Source organism: Corvus moneduloides, chromosome 1 (assembly GCF_009650955.1).
Source record: "Corvus moneduloides isolate bCorMon1 chromosome 1, bCorMon1.pri, whole genome shotgun sequence".
NCBI lineage: Eukaryota > Metazoa > Chordata > Aves > Passeriformes > Corvidae > Corvus > Corvus moneduloides.
Genome location: NC_045476.1, coordinates 99339832 through 99362737, shown reverse-complemented (window position 1 = coordinate 99362737; position 22906 = coordinate 99339832). Strand labels below are relative to the sequence as shown.

At 40.7% G+C, this 22906-nt stretch overlaps 1 protein-coding gene across 1 annotated transcript in view; it reads right to left on the bottom strand.

Moving 5' to 3' along the window:
• Positions 1 to 17151, bottom strand: part of GALNT12 (polypeptide N-acetylgalactosaminyltransferase 12) — a 47629-nt gene extending 30478 nt beyond the window's left edge. The window contains exons 1-3 of the mRNA XM_032119812.1: positions 16643 to 17151; positions 3322 to 3491; positions 2424 to 2613 (exon numbers count right to left, since the gene is read on the bottom strand). Of these exons, the coding sequence (XP_031975703.1) occupies positions 2424 to 2613; positions 3322 to 3491; positions 16643 to 17022 (740 nt within the window). The 5' untranslated portion in view covers positions 17023 to 17151. The remainder of the gene's footprint in view (positions 1 to 2423; positions 2614 to 3321; positions 3492 to 16642) is intronic.
• Between the last annotated feature and the right edge of the window lie 5755 nt (positions 17152 to 22906).

Below are 22906 nucleotides of genomic sequence, written 5' to 3'. Positions count from 1 at the left end.
TCCCTCAGTACTAGGAGCAACAGCAAGCACACAAGCTCAAACCAAGGTCTTTCTTTTAAATCCCTGTTTATCATCTTCCCAGTTCTAATGTTAGACATCTCCTGATAGTTCAGTGAAATGAAGTAACTTGTGTGACTTAAAGATGCAGGTATGCACTTCAGCCCTGCATCTTCTATTTACATATTTCAGAGGTGAAGGAAAACTGAACACACCATATTGTCAAACAAGTAAAAGATGCAGTCCATCTGTCATTCAAAGGGAGCTCATTCCTCATGGGATTATTAAACTTAAAACCTGTAGGCTGACCAAGGGCTCATACTCTGAAATTAGAGTAGCTTGTGATGGTTAAATGCAGCAGAGAACAGCAGCAGTTCCAAAGAAGTATTGTCTGAGCTGAGAAAGACTGCCTTAAATATGAAATGGTTTCTTGTTACTGGAGGGAATATGTGAAACAGATGTTTTCTTCTTTATGATCTCCCACTGAGATCTTGTTTGGTAGAGCACACAAAAAGGCTTATACAAATATTGTTATCTCCTGTCTCACTTGCATAAAACTTTGTACAAATCCTCATTGTATAAAGCAATGAAAATGATGCACGCACGCAGAAGAAAAGAAAACCGAATAATAAAATGTAAAAATATTTTGCCCTCCTGTAACAAGAAGGTAAATAAGTAAAAATTAGGTAGCTGGCATATGACTTCAGTTATGAAAGGAATGAAGTAAGTGAAAAGCCATCACCTTTTCTTTAAGTTAAGAATTAACTAGATGGTACAATGCACAGGCAGCTTATAAATACAACTGTGTTTGCACTGCAAAATGCTAACACTGTTGTATTGATGCCATACATTTGAGTCAGATATGCTGCAGAAATACTCCCTTAGAGATGCACGTCTGCATCTGCAGCAAATACGGCAGGAATTCCAAGAGAGGGCTAACTTTTTACAGGTGGTGATGACCACGTTTAAAAAAATCCCAATCCTTCCTCAAGATTGCCATCTAGTGGTGCGCTAAAGAAGTGAAGAAATCACAGAATCGTCTCTCCAGTCATACACTTTCTTTAGGGGACAGCTGGTAAACCCACGCTTATGATTTGATGGTTATCCCTTTTCCTTTCATAGTTGCCTGGAATACACTCGGTGTGAAATTTAGAAACAAGGTAAGTATGACAATTTTAAGAAAAACCAAAAACTGAAATAGCATTCTAGGTAAAATTTCAAAGAGACATGAGGAATTTGAGAACACAAGTCCCACTAGGAATCAGGAAGCCTTGCACAGATAAAGACACTATGTGCTTTTGGAAGTCTCTCTCCAGTTTGTATAGGGCTGTTTTTTCTGGTCCTTTTCTACAGCCTACAGTATCTGGTGGGAATCTTAACAGGATCCAAATCAAACCACTGGCCTTGATGAAAGATTTTTTTTTTCCCTTTGATTATGTTTTGAAGAGAGCTGTTTTTCTAGATCCCATATTTAGGAGGTCTGGTTCAGGTCCTGCATCTATCAGTACCTGCTAAAGGCATCCAAGGGGGTAAAGACACGAGCTGTTAGCAAAAGGGGCAAAAACCTCATAACACGAGACAGGAGCAGCAGGTGCTGCGGTGAGGTACCAGTGGCTGAACCCATAGCAAGAATCGTGCATGTACGGCTGCTGGCTACACATGGGTGAGGCTTCCAGAATATAATAAATACTCTCAGCTGTAACAGAGCGCTACTATTCTGGTTTCTAGAGGGTTTTTGTTAGAGATTTGAGAAGGTTCCTTGGGTTTTTGTTGTTTGTTTGCTTGCTTTCAATTAACAGAAGTTTTCTAAACAGCCTGACCGATCTGCAGTATAGACAGAGACTACACAGGCGTAAAGTACAGTGTCCCAAGACAGATGGTTTCCAAGCAAGAGTCAGTGTTGACATAACATTGACTCCTCCCTATCCTACAGCATGATGCTTTATATCAGAACCAGTCTGGAAAGGTGGATTTGCTCAGGACTATGAAGATGGAGTTTATTGACTTGTATTCCAGTCTGCTTACGTAAACGTTTCCTTGCAGGGGGCGCACATCTTTTCTGACCTTCTGCTCATCCACCACCCAAGCTGACAGAAATAGCCTCCTTTACAAGGTAATTTCAAAGCTGGGGGTGTGGACTAGCCTTCCTGAAAACCAAAACTTACCATTGTCTGAAGAAAAAGAGCAGCTTGGTCCTCAGGAAAAAAACAAAAACAAAAAGGCAAAAAGCCCACCATGTCCTGTCCTGAACTGTCACACTTCCATTTGCTTCCCCACAGCCAGGAGACAAACACTTGCAGTGCCTCAGGGAGCAGACTGCAGTAACCTTTGGTAAACCATGAGTCATTTTTCCACTGAAAAAGTGGGCCAAACTGTCTCGCCCCTTCTCCAGTAAGAGAGAAAACCAGCCCAGAGCATAAGCTCACCTTGCCAGCAGCGGCTCCAGCCAGCCCTCGTGGCATTCACAGTGGCAGTCCAGGAATGTTAGGATGTCTCCTTTCGCCACAGACGCCCCCAGCAGCCGGGCTCGAACCAGCCCCTCTCGCTTATTTGCACGGATCAGACGTACCTTGCGTAGGCCAGCCACGTAGTTTTCCAAAGTCTCCTTTAAATGTTCTGTAACCAGCAAAAAAAAAAAAAAAAAGAGGGAATAATATAACCCGAAATGATTTGTTTATGTCATGCTATAGAAAGCTCTCTCCTCAGTAGCATATTACTCATAGTAGCGGCCTAAAGATTCTGGCATTTCCAGCTCTGATTCTGCTACACATGTTTAGAAAGGACAGGAAAAAGCACAGAACTTGGATGGACACAAATCACGGTTACTTTTAAGAAATTGAACTCTTCACATTTGCCTCTCCAATTCATTTCCAGATTCATAAATGCTTCTCAAATGTTACTTAAAACTTTCTGTATAAAAGTTTTATTCTTAACACAATTCATGTGTGGTAGAAAATGCCATCATTGCCTTTATGTCCCGCTATTCAAACAAGACCAAAGAACTAGGTCACTGTCATTATATGAGACACCAGGGGAGCATTGGTGCAATCAAAACTTGCTTAATTCAGGAAATCTGAAGAACTCTGATCAGTCTGTAGTTATCTATACATGCAAGCACTCATGTTACAACACAGCAAATGTCCTTCCCCATTCTAAACTAAATAGAAGTCAAATTTTTCATTGGCACGCTACAAGAAAAACTATTTTCCAGTGAGATGCCTTTGTTGTACAGTTTTCTGGTATGTGACCTGAACAGCGTAACTTTTTCTCCTATAACTGGCTGACCAAAAACCAATCAATATTATTTAGATTTATCCTTCCTACCTTTGTCACTGTAATCATCTACAAGGATAACTTCTTCCAAAAGTATATCCGGAGATGTCTCAAGAACACTGTGAACAGTTCGCAGAAGCGTTGACCAAGCCTCGTTATAAAAAGCTATCACAACAGAGGTTTTCGGCAGGCTATAATAATCATATTTCTTCTCTCTGCATCTGTAAAGGGGGGATAACACTTAGTACAAGTGCAAGAGCATTTATTAATTTTCAGGAAACAATTCTCAAATCCATTTGTATGCTAGTTACTAACTGCAAACAAGGACACAGGAAGGACCTTAAAAGAACTGCATGTGTGTGCAAAATTGTATGAGAACACATTAGGAAGTTGCTCTTCCAGAGGTTCCATTTCCACAGAAGCATTATGAATAAAATTCTGAAAACTACCAAAATGTCTAAAAAGAAAAATAATATGATGTATTCTGGGCTGGTGTAGCTGCAGTAGCTGTCTTTGTACAATTACAAACAGAAGAACAAGCAATGGCCAAAACGTGCTTCGGATTAAAGAAAACAAATAAAGGCAATGTAAAACCTAAGTGCAATAAAAACAGTAGCATAAACTACCGATAACTTGTGCTTTAGAAAACAGAACAAGTGCTAGACAGTAAAAATATAACTCTGAAGGAACAGCAACATATAAAGAGAAAAAAACCAAACCAAACAACCAGCAACAAAACTGAAATGTATGTACACTGAAGCAGAATTTGGAGGGACCACACAACTGGCAAAATCTAATATTAAGATCCACAAAAACCTAAACCAGATATAGAAATGCATGGTTTTGGCTCTACGGAGAGCCAGAAAGTTTGCAAACCTTTGGATTAAGCTCCAGAATGTATTTCCTATAAATACATATATGAACTTCCCTAAATGAACATAAGGATGCCAAGAAACTTACAGCTGAGCCAAATGTATAAATTCTTAAAAGAATCCCCTGGTCTAGAAGACTTTTAAAATAATAGTGGCATTTATTACAATTTCTCTCTTTGCTTAGAGCATTCCATATTAGCAGTTTTTATTGCCTGGGGTCACCGAGGCTTGTAAGGGGCAGAAGGACAGACTTCAACTTCTGTACAGAAGGCTATACAGCAGACTTCAACTTCTGCTAAGTCACAACAGATATCAAAGCAGGTAGGACATCCCTCCTACCAACACAGAACAGCAGCGAGTCATCCAAAACATTCTGTGGGGAGCTGAAAAGAGAAATCAAAACTGATCAGTAGAAAATGTGACAACAAAATCCCTTAGGTCAATTTAGGGGCACAAAAATTCCCCAAAAGATTAAGAAAATGACATTGAAATCAAACTGCTTACCCATAGCACATTGAGAATATTTTTACAAACTATTTAAATCTGCTGTGTCTGCAATTAAAAAAGACTTACAGGTTTCTTTAAAGGTTAGGCAGTATCTATTAAGATCTGTTGTACAGAAAGAAAAAAAAAAATCTGAATCTGATTATACCTAACATTAAAATTCTTATGAGGAAAACAAAAAGTCTGTGGAGTACTTCTGTAATCAATATGTGAAAGTGAGGAAGCAACAAGGACAAATGACACTTGAGCAAAGGAGGCACCCAGAAGGCTGCTTCTCAAACATGAAAGGAACGCCATGCAACCACACCCATGCATACATATATACATAGGTAGGTACACATACACACACACTTATCTAGTAAAGGACAAAAATGCCCGTCCCTCCAGGCTGTAACTTGTCCTGAGGGGCCTTTACAGAGGGAACTGTCTCACACCAACACCTGGTGACAGAATTGATTTATTCAGCCAGACATTCACGTATTGACACACAAAAAATGAAAAGGAGTGATGAGTGACATTTTAATTAGCTTTTTTATTTTAATGCAGAAAAACCTACTGAATGAATCCAATTTTAGAAATATATATTTACTTTAGCCTACTGAAAGACATTTCTGCTTAGTCCTGCCAGGAAAAAAATCTCCACGTATATCAGCCACTTTTACCAGGTAATTTTGAGTTCATTTCTTGATGGAAATAGGATCTCTATATACCCATTTTAGAAAACTGAAGGAAAATATAAATAAATTAAAAAAAAAAAAAACACCAGGAAAGCATTCATTGAAATATATGTCAGGAAGAGTCATGGAATAATAATGCTGTATTCCATTATTGAAAAAAAGGAAACCCAAAAGGGCTAAAGAAGCTTCTAAGTCTAATTATTGATTAAAGACTTCAACAGCTTTGCCTGAAAATTACATGCTGAAGATAGGAAACATAATTTGGCACAGAGCAAGGCAATCCCCACACTGTTTGTGATTCACTGTGCATTGCTGCCTCCTTCCTTGAGCACACCCCATGCTGCAGGAAAAGGTCAGCCTACTACAGGACATACAAGAGCACACGTTTCTTAGGTTTCCAAAGTCAAGAAAATGGCCAGCACTAAAAAATGGGTTTAATTTACCAGCTCCATGGTGGAAGGCAGACACCCTGACCTGAGTGGTGCCCCAATAACCTTATTTAAAAAAACAAAACAAAACAAAACAAAACAGGAAAAAAACCTGTTACTCAACTTCTGTGCAGATTTGCATGTTTATCTCAGAAATTATTTCCAAGACACATATTTCTTGCTAAATTGCTAGAAGGTCTCAACTGTTAGCTGTCTCAAAGAGTATTGCTAAAGTGAAGCACACTTTTCCTTATCTTTCTGCAATGAAAGAGTTTTACTGAACTTCAAAAATTAATCCCATTCCAGAGATTACAAACCCAAAGCATTTAAACCCTGGAAAAATTATAGCATAAGAAAATCTTTAAAAAACTAATGAATCCCTGAAATGGAAATGCTTGGAAGTGTTGCTGAATAACAATTAAGTGGCACACATATGGACACTAAACATTACCCCTTTGCAAGACATAAAAGCTTCAAAAAACCCACTACGAGTACAAAACCTGATTTAAAGCCTAGCAGTCATAACTCATCTTTTCCATTTCTCAGCTCTTGTTTACCACAGAAGTGCCTTAGCAGACCATCTTCTGTATTCACGTTTGCAAACTCCAAGATGCACTTTTATTCTCCATGTGTCAGCCAAGTATCCCAGCTCCTACTTTCCAAGTGAATCATTTCACTCCTACTTTGGATTATTCAGAAAAACAAATGCATATCAATTATGGTATGTCATTAAAATGACAGCAACTGGTGACAGCAGTCCCAAAATAAGTTTTTGCAGATCCTGGGAATGTATATTTATGCATACTATACTTCAACCTGCTTTTGGCTTCTGACTAGGGCGCTCTCCAGTGTCACACTCAAACCCATAACGCCGTCCTTTCCAATAGAGAGGATCACATTCAGACACAATTAATTGCATCCCACATTATTCATCCTAAAAGCTATGTGTAACCTTTGAGCTGATCATCTGGACTCTGCAGGTCCATAAAGACAGATCCAGAAGGCAACTCACCTTACCCTCCTTAAGACATTAATCCAGCACAGCCCAAGAGACTTCAGTGGGTCCCCACCTCCATCTTGTCTATAGAGGTTTGACTATGGAACAGTTGCTTAACTTTTCTGTGAGTAAAGTTAAATGACTATAGGAAACTACCTATAGTCCCTACCACTGGCTGCGATACATCACTTTGAACCTAGCCATCATCACTACCAAATGGTTGGTAAGAACATAACAGAGACATGAGGAAATTAGTTGCCTGTAAGCATGACGTTTCCAAGCATGGGGAGTAAATGTAGACACAAGTCCAATGTATTCTTTCACTACTCTCATGATCTTATTCAATCACAGGAACTTTACTATTTTGTAATAATTATATCTATTTTAAAATAAACAATTACTTAAATTAAATATGTGTGAATCTTGAGTGGGTTCATTTTCTTCAGAGAAGTACCCATATCTTTAGTCAACCTGATTTTGGAAACAGTTATCACATACCAGGATCAATCACCGAGGAAAAACCTGTTGCCAGCATATCCAAGAAGCTTTTTCAGAGTCAATAACATAAATGCATAAAGTTTTAAATAGGAGTCAGATTTCAATGACAGACACTGGTATATAATGAATATTAACCACAATAGGTATGGCAATGCAAAGGAGTGACACCTGCTCAGTCTCTGTCCTCCGGTCACTCCTGCTCTCTGCAGATTCACTAGAAAATGCAGAAGCAGAAGCCTTTTGCACAGTGGAGTGACACTCAGAGAAAACATGGCCAGGACTGCCCCAACCACCTTCCAAGGAGAAGGCTGGGACACAACAATGTTCCAGCAGCAGCCTGCTTCTGCATCATCCTTCAATTCCCTCATCCACTTTCTGCCACACTGGATGGGCGTTCCAGGGACCCTCCCGCTTGATCACTGTGGCATAAGACAGGCATAGAACAAACAAAACCTTTGTTTTCTGGCATTTCTTATCAATTTACACTAAGACAACATCTGTATTCTAGAATTTGAAATGTGTTCATCCATAACTTTAAATCTCTAGATGGGAAGAAACAGAAAATAATGCCAGTATGCATCCGAACACAAAACCACGGTCACTATATACCCACCCTTCGTCGATGTTTCACTACAGCAGCTACTCAAACATCTAAGTCCACAAAATGCAAACTGAAGCCAAACATGTAAAAGTGTATCATCATACATCCAAATTCCTGTGGGTTTTTGGTTTTACCTTTTTTTAAGTCCCAGTCTAACCGAGAGTATAGAGCTGACAAGTTTAATAAATTAACCTTGGAATCTACTACACTACACAGTCTTCTGTTATCAAGTTTTACAATGGGTTATTCATTAGAAACTAAGGAGACATCACTCAGGAAATGCCTAAACAAAATTAAATGGGTTGTTTTCAAGAACATTTGTGTCAATTAATGTAATCACTCAATTTATTTCTTTGTAAGGAGCTGTTTCTCTAAGAGATGTGTATCTATACACAGGGAGAGAGAGCATGAATGTGTGCACACTGGGCACACTGCCATGAGTTAATTAGGAATGGTTGCTGACATGCTCTTACTTAAGACTTTCACCACAACTGTGACAACGATACAGAAAGGGAAAACAGGCTTTTTATCTCCAAACTTGATCTTCTATATGCACAGTTACTCATATTTTAAGAAAATAATAGAAGTCTTCTGAGAGTTTTCAAAGATTTGTTAAGAACGCAAACTGCACATAAATTATTTAACGCTTTCTGAAGGTATACTATGTAAGTTTTGGTTTTGAAGTTTCAATGTGAATGCCTGAGGCAAGTTTGGAATTGCGTAGCTTCTCTCAAGAAGTGCAAAACAGCACGCGTCACTGCTGGAGCTGATCCAATTTGACTTATGTGACATATACGCCCCATCACAGTGTCATCTAGAAAACACTGCCAGGGTTCTACTTCAGGCTGGCTTTCACATGGTGGGCTAGGAATCATGTTGGCCGGGCTTGTTACGATGGGCCATATACATGCTGACTCACCACACAACCTCCCTTCCTTTTCCTAACTTGAACAGTTAAAACACCAACCTAAACTGCTCCTTCAGTAAGAGGTGTGCTCAAAAGTGACATTTTGTAGCTGTCAGTCAATAAGGTTGATGGGGATGAATGGCAGCATCCATGGGCATCTCAATCTAGCTTCACCATCTTCATTCCCACTCCATAAACTGCAGAGGCAGCAATGTGGGCTTTGGAATCTGCCAGGTATCTTCACCCAAGAGAAAACACCTCCTTCTCCCACCTTCCCAAAGCCACAGCAGAGGACACAGATGTATTGGGATCTTCTACCCCATTTTCTACTTTTGCCCAAGCAGCAGCTTGGGGTTCTGCACATCTCTCCACAAGCATCCCAAGCCCTGCAGCATGACACAGCTGGCAGCACTAGCTTCTAAGCCACCCCACACAGCTACCAAGTCCACGTCCCTTACTCCAGGCTGAATATAAAGTTGAACAGCCACTCCTCACCCCTCTGTGGGAGAGCAACTTTTGGATAAAATCCAGCATGTGAGCCAAAAGCAACACCACCCAAAGCCTGGGATACAGAAGTGCAACATTTCTAGTGGAATTAAAGGATATGATAAACTACATTATTCCTATCTCCTCCAAACACTACCCAGCTTTTCATGACAAATTTATTTTCTCACATAAGACTACCTTGAACCAACTGTCAGTTCAGAGATTTTCTCCTTTTTATTTTTTAATAAAAAAATAATTTTATCTGAGCATGGAGAGGCTCCACCTGGTTTTACACACCTACACAGGCCACGTATGTTCAGCTATTGCAGGAAAAGGCATTGATGTTTACAGAAGGTGTGTCTTGGTGTGATTAGCAAAGCAGATAGCAGCAAGTTGCTGATAACTGCCAGAATGGCCCAAATATTCAGGGCAAGGCTGGAAGAGTTTAGCAGGTGTATTCAGCATGCTGGCCTACACTTCCCCACCACCTGCCCCAGCTCAGTAGGCTGGCTAAAAGCTCCCTAAATTATATCTGCTGAAACAAACCATATTAGAGACAGCACCCCTGTACAGTCTACAACACTGTGATATGATCAAGTCTCTGGTAACAGAGGCTGGCTAGGTTTTGAAACAGTTTATTTAATGTTCTATAGAACGATTCTCCCAATGACAAGCAGGTCTTGACAAGACAGAGGGCCAAAAGCTGTCTTAAGATTTCAGATAATAAAGGGCTGCATTTGTGAGAAGCAAGGAAGAAAGACAGTAAGTCTGGAACAGAAGAAAATATTTGTTAAGAAGTTGGGCGGCGGGGGGGAGGCAGGCCCAGAAAGCAGATCTGTTTAAGACAGATTAAAAATACATTAAGAAAAAAATGTCTAGAAAGACCAAGTATGAGAATTTGACTAAAATCCTCAAACCCACAAATTTAGGAAATCCATAGAGCCTCCTAATTCCAAATTGTTAGAGAAAGGCTATGGAAGTTCCTACCCGACCTAGATTCTGGATGTGCAGATGAGAAGGAAATTCTACATGTGACAAAGGGAAAACCCACTTGATTTTTATTTTATTTTGCTGAGTTGAAACAGTGCTTACATTTTCCTGAAATGTTTTCAATCTTCTTCCAACATAGTGAGATACACTTAACCTTTGCATAGAGACATACTATTTCCTACACTTACATTTAAAAACTTACTTTAGTGTGAGTAATTTGATTCAGGACAAGAAAAAATGTTTTGCAAAGCAGTAATGGAAAGAAGCTATTGTATCCATCACTATAAGTAAGGTGTGGATGTACCTGATTCTTACAGACAATTGTTTACAGTTAAAGCAGTTTCTGAATAAAGAAAAAAATCAATTTTTGCTTACTATCAATCACAGATCCAGGAACTTTGTCAATTTTAAAATTAAATCAGCTAAAACCAAGCACTAATCTAGATGTCAAAGGAAGTTGAGGAAGTCTACCAGAAGCTGGAAAGAAAAATGGTTAAAAAGTAACCGTGTGAGCTCTTCTGGGAAATACTTGCTGGGGATTGCTAAAAACATAATGGCAAAGAAAAGCGACACATTTTTACAGAAGACAAGAAACAAAAATAGCAATATATGCTAGATATCCGAGCAATAGTGGAAGCATTGCTTCATTTTGTACTGCTATAAAATGCAAGCCTTCTTATTAAAAACAAACAAAAAACCAACTATAGTGAAGAATTATTTTTTCTCCACTTACTGTATGAGGAAAGAATGAAATGTCCTAGAGAAACACTGCTTTGAAGGTCTAAAGCCTGTTTATAGATTCAAGAAATCCTCCCAACTAGCACTAAAGTAATGACTAAAAGCTATTGTGATTAATATAGTTACTAGTAACCAATTACCTATTTCAGAAAAGCTCAGAAATCAAACCAAAACATCCCAACACCAAACATGTGATCACAGTGTTACAAAACTGCTAGACCAAATACACCTTTAAGTGTTTAATGTAAAGCCTTTGCTCATAAGAAGTGTGCTGTTTCTCCTGATCAGATGCAAAGCATGAGAACACCCCTGCTAAAGCCAGCTCTGGGCACAAGGTGCACCATCAGGTGCATGTTTACAGGGAAGGGATGTGCCAGAAAGGTTGAGCTGCTGCAGCTCACCTCTTCAAAAAGTTCTATTTCCAATACGTGCTGGGGAAAAAAAAAAAAAAAAAAAAAAAAATCACTGCAGCTTCACCTTTAGGTAAGAGATGAAAGAGAAGCTCCTGGGTGAAGTCAGACAGTCACTGTGGGCTGAGGAGGAAACCCTCAGCTGCTGCACCTTTTCCCAGAACAGGGTCAGGTTAAAACTCCTGGCAGGAGTAGCTGGATTTTTGGAGTAGAAAAGGAACCAAAACCTAGTATCAAGGCTTATTCTGGGAACTTGCTAGCAGATACTATCAAATGGACATCCTGGTATAATTTAGTATTTACAGCCCAGAAGACAAAACAAACCATAGAAGAGACTCTGAAAGAAGCAAATTCAAATATGGGAACAAACAGGAAAAACAGTTTTGAAAGGCAGAAAAATCTTAGCACAAGATTGTTTTGCTAAAGTCAAGCATAATAGTCCACCAAAATAAATAATATTATAGGCATAAATGATGATGACAGAGGAATTTAAGCAGTTGTGTATATCTAGCTATCTATACAAAGACACTTAAAGATATACACACATACTTAAACATATACATAAAATCATACATATACAAAATATTTATATAAAGAATCTCTCTCCCAAAACATAGAAAATTACCTAGAATTAAAGAATAAACCTCTAAAGCTGAAAAACCTTTTAAGCTGAAAAATATTATGCAGACCACATTCAATATTTTGGAAGCTTTTGCGGCTACTTAGGAAAGACAGGAAAGAATTAAAAATCCATTTCTTTGTGATCACAAGTAAAATGAGCCCCAAGGGCTGAATCAGGCTTCTACCATGAAAGAGAGAACATGAAATGCTGAGTCGGCACAAAAGTGCCTATTCCTGACTTGTTCCTTTCGTACCAAGAGTCAGCCAAAAGGCACCTTGTGTGATTTATAGAAACCACCCCCAAAACAGGCAATGCATCCCTACTGTGAGTAAGACAGAAAGAAAAAAAAAAAAAAAAAAAAGAAGGTAGAATGTCTAAAATCAGGAGCAGTGCTTGAAAATAGCCCTTAATCTAAAAGAACCCAGTTAGAAAAACTGGAAATATATTTCTTACACATTGCAATAAGCTGTAAAAGGCTAAGAGAATGATCAGTTGTCTGCCTAGCCCTACAGTCCTGTAAAACAAGCACACAACGAGAAGCCCTGTGGGACACAATGCAGTTGTGTTGTTGCAGGGGGAGGAAGGCAGAGCAGCAGAAGCCAAACCCCATGGCCCAGAGCTCATCACACTGCACTTACAGGGCATCAGCCCCAACAGGGCCCTCACTAAGTCAAGGTCTGACAGAGGACACTTGCTGGTTTTAAACCTCCTGTACTTGTTGCTCCCTCTGTGAGTTCAAACTCAAGAAATGAAGGGTAGATGTTGGGAAGACAAGCTGGGCCATCCAGACAGCATTAGGATCGGGGAAAAAAAAGAAAATTAAATCATTGTGGAAGTGATGTAGCCTTGAAAGAGGTGTTCAAAGGCTGTTGAATCTCCATCCTTGGAGACTTGGAGGTTGGACTAGACACCCCAAAGTTTCCTTCCAACCTCCATCTTTCTCTGACCCTATGGCTTAATTCACTTCTAGCCTTCTACAAACTGTATCATCATTTAGTAACTTACATCCTTATCCATAAGATTCTTCCAAATGGACATTTTTATACATTGCTTATACATATTGTTTATTTGCTTATATGTATACTTTCAATAAAACTAAAGAATTACTAGGTGATGAAACATTATAAGTTGCTGATGACAAGCTCAGTTAAAGGAAGCAGAAACTGTTTAAGGAAACAATAGTAGTTGTTGACTTCTTTGGGTCTGTGGGTCAATAGAAACGGGAGCAGTCATCACAAAAAGCATGTTATGGTGGTGGGAATAAGAAGGAATAAAGACTTTCTGAATATTTTCACTGTTGCGGAGAAAGACCTAAATTTGAAGCTTCCTGGATTCACAGTCAAATGTCATCAATCAATACATTATTTGAGAGAGTAATCTCAGCCAAACTATTCTTCTCTTCCTGCACAGTATTACCAGACACAGATATTAGCAAATACCTGCCACGCTTCTGTTCCCATGGCAGGTCCACGATGTACAACATGCAACAGTAGGAAAAGACTTTTGGCATCAGTTTCTGATACAGCAACACCTTGTGCAATCATTCTGTGTATCACATTTAACAGCTTACTGGTTCAGATACTCTGTATCTTATTAGCAAAACTCCAGTTTTCACCGGATTCAAATGTTTTCACCAATTCACACACAAAGAGTGGGTTCATTGATCAGTGAGGGAGTACATTAATGTTAAAAGGAACAGTGGGGCATCCAGGTGGTGGTAATGTTGTCTCTATTTCCCTTTCTTTTATTCTCCTATTTTATTGGTGTCTAAAATTTCCAGCCTTGCCTCCACACACACAAGAATATGCTGAAACAGACCAAAAGCCCACAGCCCAGAATAGAGTCTCCAAACATAGCACCTGTCAATATCTCCTGAATATTTGATTTAAATTTTCTAGTGGATGAACTTCCTTATGCTTTACAGTAAATGGATTTTTGGAACAGGGAGATGGCAGAATTTGTTTTATCCACTTGTATGCATCAGCCATGTATTGCAGCAGCCCTGCAGGAGGTACACTTCCAGCAGCCCACCTGTCTTTCAGGTTGAAGACCTGTAAATTAGTCACTTCTTTACGAAGGCCATGCTGTAAGTTGAACAGAATTGAGTCCAACACAGATTTCTGTGGGACTTTATCAGTGATTCTCCACTCCTTAAAACAAACAAAAAACAAAACAAACAAAACAGAAACAACAAAAAAAAATGCCCAAAACAAACGCTTCACAGCTTCTACTCAGTTATTTATAAATGCAAGGAATTTCCACCTTATTTCACAGTTGTTTAAGGAACTCATCAAGTAACAACACACTTCTTTATCCATATAATTATGACCTTCAAAGAACTCAAACAGGTTTGTGAGACACGTCATCCTTGACAAAAGCCTTGTTGACTTTCTCAATAGATCACACCTACCCATCTGTTACTAATTCTTTCCCTTACCACAGTTTGTAAATAACACGCCTGGAAAAGATCCAAGGCTCACCAGCACACACTTCTCTGGTTCTCCTCTGGGAGTCCACTAAAAAAATGGTGCATTTGTCACTTTCTGGTCCTCGGGTACAGAACTTGTTTCACTGATCACACCTAACTTTTAGCCTTTGCATCATTTTGGTGGACAGCTGAAGCCTAGTTGCCATCTACCATTACTACTTATCTCCTATCATTGCAGCCTCACCCATCACCAAAATGTTCATTAATAGTCAAGCATTGCCCATCTTAAAATAAAAAATAATAAAAAAAAAGTAAGATTTTCCCTAGACTTGAGATTTCAAACTGTATAGCCTCTAATCTTGGAATGAAGTGCAATGAATTTTCTATTGCTGTGGGTTTGGTGATACCGTCTTAATTTTTTTTTTTTTAACTTTAATCTCTTACATGGTCTTCCTTCTTGAAAGAAGGAGTTAATATTTCATTCCAAAATTGCCCTTGGGAAAGGTTTTTTTTTACATTTGCTGTGTGAGTGGGAGAGATGCTCTGTGACATTTTTGCTATAATTTAGATTTAACTGTGCACAAAGGCATGCAGCACCTGCCAGCAGATACAACAGTACAATACAGCTCCAGCTTCAGAAGGCAATTATCTCTGAGATTATGTCACTGATGCTTTGTGATCCTTTTGGTTTGGATATATTTTGTCATTTCAGCATCCATATATTCAAATCAAAAAGAGTATGCTGTTGTAGCAAAATCTATCCACCTATTCAAATTATTTTCATTTCTAGAATAGTCACCCACATGCATCTATAATGTCCCCCGTTCAACAACTGTGACCTTCCATTTCTTCTAACATCCTGTCATAGAGAAATGGCAGAAGTCCAAAATAACTCACTTAAATGATTTAATTCTTCCCATGGAAATGAAACTAAAATGATCCTTTTTGACCTAAGGTCTACAGACTGCTTATAAGAGCAGAGTAATAACTAAGCAAAACAAACCTAGTGTTAGGCTTAAACTTATGATGAAAAGGCCTTGCATTTGCACTGCAACTTCTAGAAAGGCATTGTAAGAGTCATGTTTTAGATTCAGCACTTACAACTTGAGTTGGTGAAATACTGGGCAGGACGCACCAGCGTGAAGTGAATGCATGGGAGAGCCAGATCCCTGATTTTCCACAGCTCTTTGCTACCATATTGTACAAACCTGTTGCAACAAAACAAACCAGCTGAAGGCAAGCTCAGGTGTAATAGAAGTGAGGGCTGTGAGGAATCAGTAGCAGTCATGGCTCCATCCCATCCCCTGTGGTGTGGCTAGTACATACGCGTAACTGGCTAGCCCGTTCCTCTCACCAGCCGGCAGCTCACTCACAGGAGAGCCCAAGACGGTGCCACACTGAGTGTTTGTGTAAGGGCAGAACAGTCAGACCTGTTGCGCCACGCTGGCTTCACAGCTGCACTGAACCACTGCCTGTAAACTAGAGCCACTTCATCAAACACTATCTAATCCTTCGTTCACAATTGCCTATGTCATCATCTGTCACTGGCGTCAAACTGTAAATGTAATTTGTAAATGTAACTTGTCTCAGCAACTATGCATCCCGGATCAAGCACAGTCGCACTTCAGAATACCATTACATACGTCTGCGAGCACCATTTCTAGCTCGCTCCTGGTAAAACTGCTTATAAAACAATCTCCTTTAAACTGTGTGCCTTAAGATTTTTGAATACAATGCACAGCTGAAGTCTGGGAAGCGTAACATTTGTAAAGCTGGGAGTGACTGAAAAAGTATGCCGCTGCCCACGGTGACTTACCCCGGGGACAGCGGCAGCAGCAGGAGCGGACAGGAGCAGGAGAAACACGGCAGCGCGCCGTTGCTTAAGGACTCTACCACACTACCAGGGCTACGGGGGAAAACAACCTGCACATGCACCACCAACACGCGACTTTGTGCTGCCTTGAGTAGGTGCGGCAGCCAGGCAAAGCCACCAATAGACTTAACTGTGAGAGCGAACGCTGTAATCCAAGAGCATTTGGGATGGGAAAGTTTCCAAAAGCCTCCACGCTCCTGAGCGAAAGGTACTCGAGAGAGCCACGACTAGCCCGCGCTGATCGCTGCCAGCAGACACTCCAGTTTGGCGGAGCGGCTCTGTGAGCCACAGCAGCGGCAGGCTCCTCTGTCCCGGCCCCACCTGCCCTCGGCGGTACTCACAGCGGGTTCCAGCGCTCGGGCAGGCGGCGGTGCAGCGAGATGCGGTCGCTCAGGTAGATGTTGATCTGGTGCCGGCGGATGCTCTCCTCCTGGCGGCGCTTCTCGGCCGGGCTCAGCTCCAGCCGCACCGCCCGGCCCAGCTCCCCCAGCGCCCCCGGGTCCAGCGCCGGCTTCGCGTACACCGGCCGCCGCAGCAGCTCGCTGTCGGGGGACGGCGGCTGCGGCGGGGCGCGGCGGGCGGCGTGGCGGGGCGGCGGGCCGTGCCGCCACACGAGGAAGCCGAGGGCGGCCAGCAGCCCCAGGGCGAGCAGCGTGCCCCCGTCCCGGCAGCCCCGACCCCGCTTGCCCCAGCACATCCAGCGGCCGAGGCGGCCGGCCATGCCGAGCGGGCGGCGGCTGCCCTCTCAGGGACACGGGCGCGCCTCCGCCCCGGGCGGACTCGGCGAAGTTCTCACGGACCTGCCCACGCCGCGACACCCGCCCGCCGCCAGCGCTGCCCCGCCTGGAAGCCCGCCCGGCTCCTCCGCCGCCGACTCCTCCCTCCTCCCCGCCCCGCCGCGGGCCAGCCCGGAGCGGCGCGGCGCGGAAGAACCGGGCACGGGCGCTGCCGCGGGGAGGGGAGTGGTACCCTCGAGGGGAACCTACCTCGCTTGTCCCCCAGGGGTGCTGAGCCCCTGCCGCCCGCCAGCCACCTCCCCTGGAAACTATGGCCCTCTATTTCCCGGCGGTCGAAAGGCTGCTTGGCCCCCGAGGGTTCCAGCACCCCAGGGAACGCATACGGCTCCAGCCTACTCCGCGTTCTCCCTGGGGACGCAACCGGTGGAACCAGTACTGGTTCTGACCCATCCCGGGGAAGGGAGGGAGTGGAGGCCATCCCGGTTCTGCCAGGTCACAGCTGGGATGTGGGGAGGAGGAAGGAAGACACGTCCCCTTCGCACACCTGCTGTCACCCTTCAAGAGAGAGGTGATCTGGTCGCCCTGAAGCTTGAGGGACTTTCATAAGCACTGGTAGCTGCATAGCAGATATGCAGGGGTACCCCCCAGCAAGGCAAAGCTCGGCTGGCACAAAGCTGCCAGGGCCACAGCAAGGTGCTTCGGCCATTGGAAGTGACTGGGATAGCCCCAAGGCTGGCTGTCTACGGACAGAAATATCCAGAGCTGCAGGACAGCAAAGGAGGTTATTTCTGATGAGGTACTAGGAAGAGCTTTGGGGTTGAAGGAAACAAATTGATAGGAAACCAGGCTTCATCCATTCTGCCTCTAGAATAGCATGTGTTTCAGAAGTAGAGCAGAACATGGGCTAAGAAGTTTATAGGCATTAATGACAAGTTTTTTTGAAGAAGAAAGGAGTGTTCTTGGTTGAAAAAAGAAGCCAACCATTGTGGCCTCATAGAGGGAAATCCAGAAGACTAGCGAATATCCCAAGTTTATTATCCAGATAATGGACAGTCCGTTGTATGGCTTGACAGAATTATGGGGGAAAGAAACAACAGTAGCACTAGTCGAAACTTTCAGATTTGCTTCATACTCAACAACATAGCCTTACTGCTTTTTTTACTTCAGGCCCTAACAGGATGCAGCCCCATCTGTCTACATTTGTGATCTGGATGCTGTGAGATGACACGAGAATTCCTGATTTTGCATTTGAAACAGTTTAATGTAAATGTAACATAACTGGATACAGTTTCTCTCTCACATTCAGTAGGGAGCTGGAACGGGTTTTGAGGTGTCATTTGCTCCACGCATTTTACAAAGAGACTGTTCACTGCAACATCCTCAGCTGTTGGAGGCCTGTCAAGATCAACCCAGCGGATGAGTTCAGCCATCCCCAGAGAGAGAACTTCAGCCAGTGTGACACAGCACTGGGCGGTGCTCACTAGCACTGCTGAGGAGTGAATAAAACAAAGGAAGGGAAAAAATTCATCACTAACAGGGTCAGAGTATACAGCTACTAGCTCCTTCTGATTTTACATGATAATAGATATTGTATGTGACAACACAAACTCTACTACTGTGTGAGGCCATGCCCTGGACAGAAGGGTGCTGAAAACCAATGACTGATTCTGGCAAGCTAGTATAAATTGAGTAATTTAGGTGGATTTGCAAGTGAGTGTGCATATAGACAGATTATTTCTTAATCAGCTATACAGCTAGCTATCACAAGTAATTATATAGGCATAAAATATATGCCTTGTAGACAACTAATAAATACCAGTATGTTGGACATGAGAATTTACATTGCATATAAAGGAAGCTGTGTCTAGCAAGCTTTGGGTCTGAAGAGTCAGGTGGCACCAATGATTGCATGCACAGTGTTTGCTTTGTCTCCTTGCTCACCATCATTTCTGAATAAAGGAAGCCTATTCCTGGAATGAATCAAAGGAGAAGAGATCCTCCTGGACTCCCAAAAGAAGTTATCTGGGAGATTGGGAAGAGGTAAAGAGCAAAATGTGGGACTAAGAGTTAATTAAGAAGAGTGAGAAAAAAAACCAAACCAAAACAAAACAGAGTTCTGCTGCAGAGGTTCTTAAATATTACAAGAATCTGTATTTTATTTAAGTATTTTAAGTATTAGAACAATATGGAAGAAGCACAAGAACATGATCACATGACTAAAACAAAAAGCAGGAAATAGAGAACCGAACGTGACTGAACTGCTCTCGGCCGTAATAATGCTCTTACAGCAAAGTAAAGGGTGAAGATTTCTGTGATCACCATCGTGGTGGGAATTGAAAGTAATGCTAGCAAACATTAGTAGTTCTCTGGGGATGATGTCCAAACACATAAACCAGAGGAAATTCATCAAGAGAAAGTACAGTAATGAGGTTAATGTAAAAATCATTAAGAATCAATTATTTGCATTCACAAAGAGGTTTGTACAAGATGTAAAGAATATGAAGGCAAAGACATGTTTTCTCAAACCTTTTCAAAAGTTTTTGGAATGTAAATGTGATGGGAAGACTGAACTTGCTGAGCTGAAATACTTAAGGTGTAAAGAATTCTTTCTGAACGTACAAATAAGCCCCAGAGAAAAAAAAAATCTACATTTAATAAGGCAAGTGAATGAGTTTACTGCTAGCCATAAAACTTGCAGTAACATCTTCATGGAAAGTTCCTTTTAAGAAGTTCTCTTATTTCTTTCAGGTTTAATAACAATGGAAGTTTAAAAAAAAATTGTTATGATTTTTTAGTGTTTAGTGAGTTACCATTTCAGTTGCTTCAGGAGTTTCAGCCATAGATAAATAGAGTAACCAAACAAGTCAGATAGAAACTCTAATTACTTATCTAGAAAGATCTATTGTGCCCTTAGTTGTCCAAATTAAAACAGAAGATTGGTGGAATAATTAATACATTTGAAAAGTTTATTTTTAAAAAGGGAAATTTGTTTAAATCTCAAAAAGTACCCAAAATATTAACTAAACCTTTCAAAAACCACTAAGAGAAGAAGACTAACCACAACAATATGTAATTGTCCATAAGAATTCACATTATAATAAATGTAAAGAGCTGAAATTAAGGGTGTATCTATTGCTCTCTGAAGTATATTTGAATTGCAGGTAATATTTAGTTCACCTAAAATAAAAGAGCTCATTGAAGGAATAGGTTTACATATAGGGAACACCTAAAGAGGTAAGACAAGATGAGCTATTTGACACGTGTATAGTTATTAAAAGGTATTCTTATTTTTAGTGATGACATATACATTACAGAAAAAATAGAGCTATTAAATTTTGCAAAAGATTTAAAATTTACCTCATCCAAAGTTTTCCTTTTTTTCTCTTGTTAGATCTGTGATTTCAGCCAAAGCAAAGCAAAACTCTAAAATGGAAATGGAATGGGAAGAAATAACAGCTGATAAAGACTGCATTTTCAATAAGTTAAACAGCTTCCTAAATTCACACTTTTGGAGTAAAAATAACGTATCAAATAATGTATTTCAGAATAAAGTTCCTAGTTTTAGAAACAGTCAACGCTTACATATTCTAAAAAAAAAAGTTATCAGAAAAACATGATAGGAAACATGATGTATGAATACTTTGGACATAGATAGGAAATATGTTAAGGAGAGGAGGATTCATCCAAGTTATATAAAACATACCCACTGGAGATGGCTTTGGAGCTACGGGGTCATTGTTCATCATTGTTTTAACTGTGCATAAAATAGCACTGCCCTGCATCACCCCCCCAATTCACACCTTGGCTGCTCTTTCTCTCCTTTGTTAGCACAAATATTTTAAAAATATTATTCAGCCCATTGTACTACCAGTGAAAAGGATTTTTTTTTAATGTGTTTGCATTGAAACTCTCTTTATTTGAGACAGCTGCACAGCACGTGCAAAACACAAAATGAACCACACCCTGCATCCCCAGTGCCAAAGGGTCCTTGGTGCTTCAGCAGGAGCCCGGTTTTACAGGGTAGGCTTTGGGTCAAGAGGGAAGCTGGGTGCATAATGCAGAGACAGAGAGATTGAGGAATTGAGATGAGAGGACGAACCCTAAAAATAAAACAGATTAAAAACACAGACTTGATGAGTGAGATAGAAACTGTTGCCTGTTTCAGGGATCTTCTATCAGGTTGATGAAAGGTGTGCAATTCTCCTAGTGACAGGTCAATAAAACGAGGCAGCATTCAGTGGATTACTTGGGCAAGACCTCAGCTGTACCAGTTTGCAGATCTCTGCAGTATGTACATGTGAATGTGTACACATATATAATACACACACACACAAAATGCCTTGCTCAAAAGGTCACACACAAGCCAGGGCAGCTTAAAGACAGACAGAATATGCATGTCAAAGGCATCAATCAATACATTTGCTTGCTGTAGGTATGTATTGCTTGATTATAACTTTTCTCTTAAGCAAAATAGCAAGCATGAACTGCAGGCAGTGGAAGAGATAATGTACATAAAGGAAACCAAGGCCAGGAAGCTTAGCTGTCAGAAAGTATTGGAACAAAACTGCAGTTCTGCCCACAAAGTATGGTATGATGTGATGTGTTAATGAAGGTGTGTTATGTCAGAAACCTGACTGGTTTTTCATACAGTCTTGTGCAGACACAGTGAATTAAAATACTGAGTTGTAAATACTCTTTTAAAGGTTGTCAAAATTATGGCATATTCTGAAACATACAAATGAAGTAAATTCCTCATAAAGTTATAGCAGCTGGTTGTAGTAGACAAAGTGAAGACCATGATTAAAATTCTGAACCAAGAAGTCAAGCAGATATTTTGTTGTGAAATTAATCTTTGTCACCCTACACTGTAGCCACTTACTAACATTTGGTTTTTAGTAATTTTTTCAAGGTTGTTTCTGTTTCTACGTCTGAAAGGACCACAGTTGACATACATGAGCCCAGTGATACTGGGGAAGCATTTTCTTTTCTGTGATGGTATTTCTAATATACGTGTCTGCCTTTTCATTAAGGCAGAGATAAGTATCTTCACACAAAAGACACACTAAAAATTTCAGGTTTTTTTCTCAGAAGTATGACCTTCTTGAGATTCACATCAGTAAGAGTTTACAGTAGAAAATAAGTCTTTACCTCCTAAATTGCCATGAAAAAATGCCATCATTCTTGGGGATTTGAGATGCCACCATCCCCAGACTTTGGTAATGCAGATTATGAGTGAGTCAGCTATTTCTAGTTTTACAGATTTCTTTGGAACAGAGTGCTTGACTACTTGCATTTTTACATTTCTGAGATGCTTTTGATTAGGATGGCAATTTTACAGTCCTCCATATTACATGATCTTGAATTATACATGAGGTAGAAATTTGCTCATGTGTCATGGTATATGTCCAAATACATTACATCATATTACTGCTGTAAGAACAACAGAATTTTTTGTCATGTTACCTGGCCAATTTGTAGTTCTACATCATTGCACATTTGCCATATTATACTTACTTTACTAGTTCCACAGGTACATTACATCTCTAGTGATTTCCTAGGCTTTGTTTGGCAAATGATGAGTTCTGAGTCTTGTAGAGCAATGACTCTAAGTTTATCTCTTTTGTGTCACACTGTATGATGAGTAGCATCAATAAAGCTTGTATCTCCCTGTTGGTGTTTTGAGATCATTAACAGTGGAGACTTAGAAAAGTTTCACAAATGTTGACTTCACATGTTTACTCTTGCCTTAACTGTTCTGCATTTTTTGGTGGGCCTGTTCTGTTCCTTGCACTTTTCTCATCTTCTTTATTTGAAAGTAATTTCTTCATTCATTAGGGCTTTTTCTGTCATTTAGAATTATTTTAACCT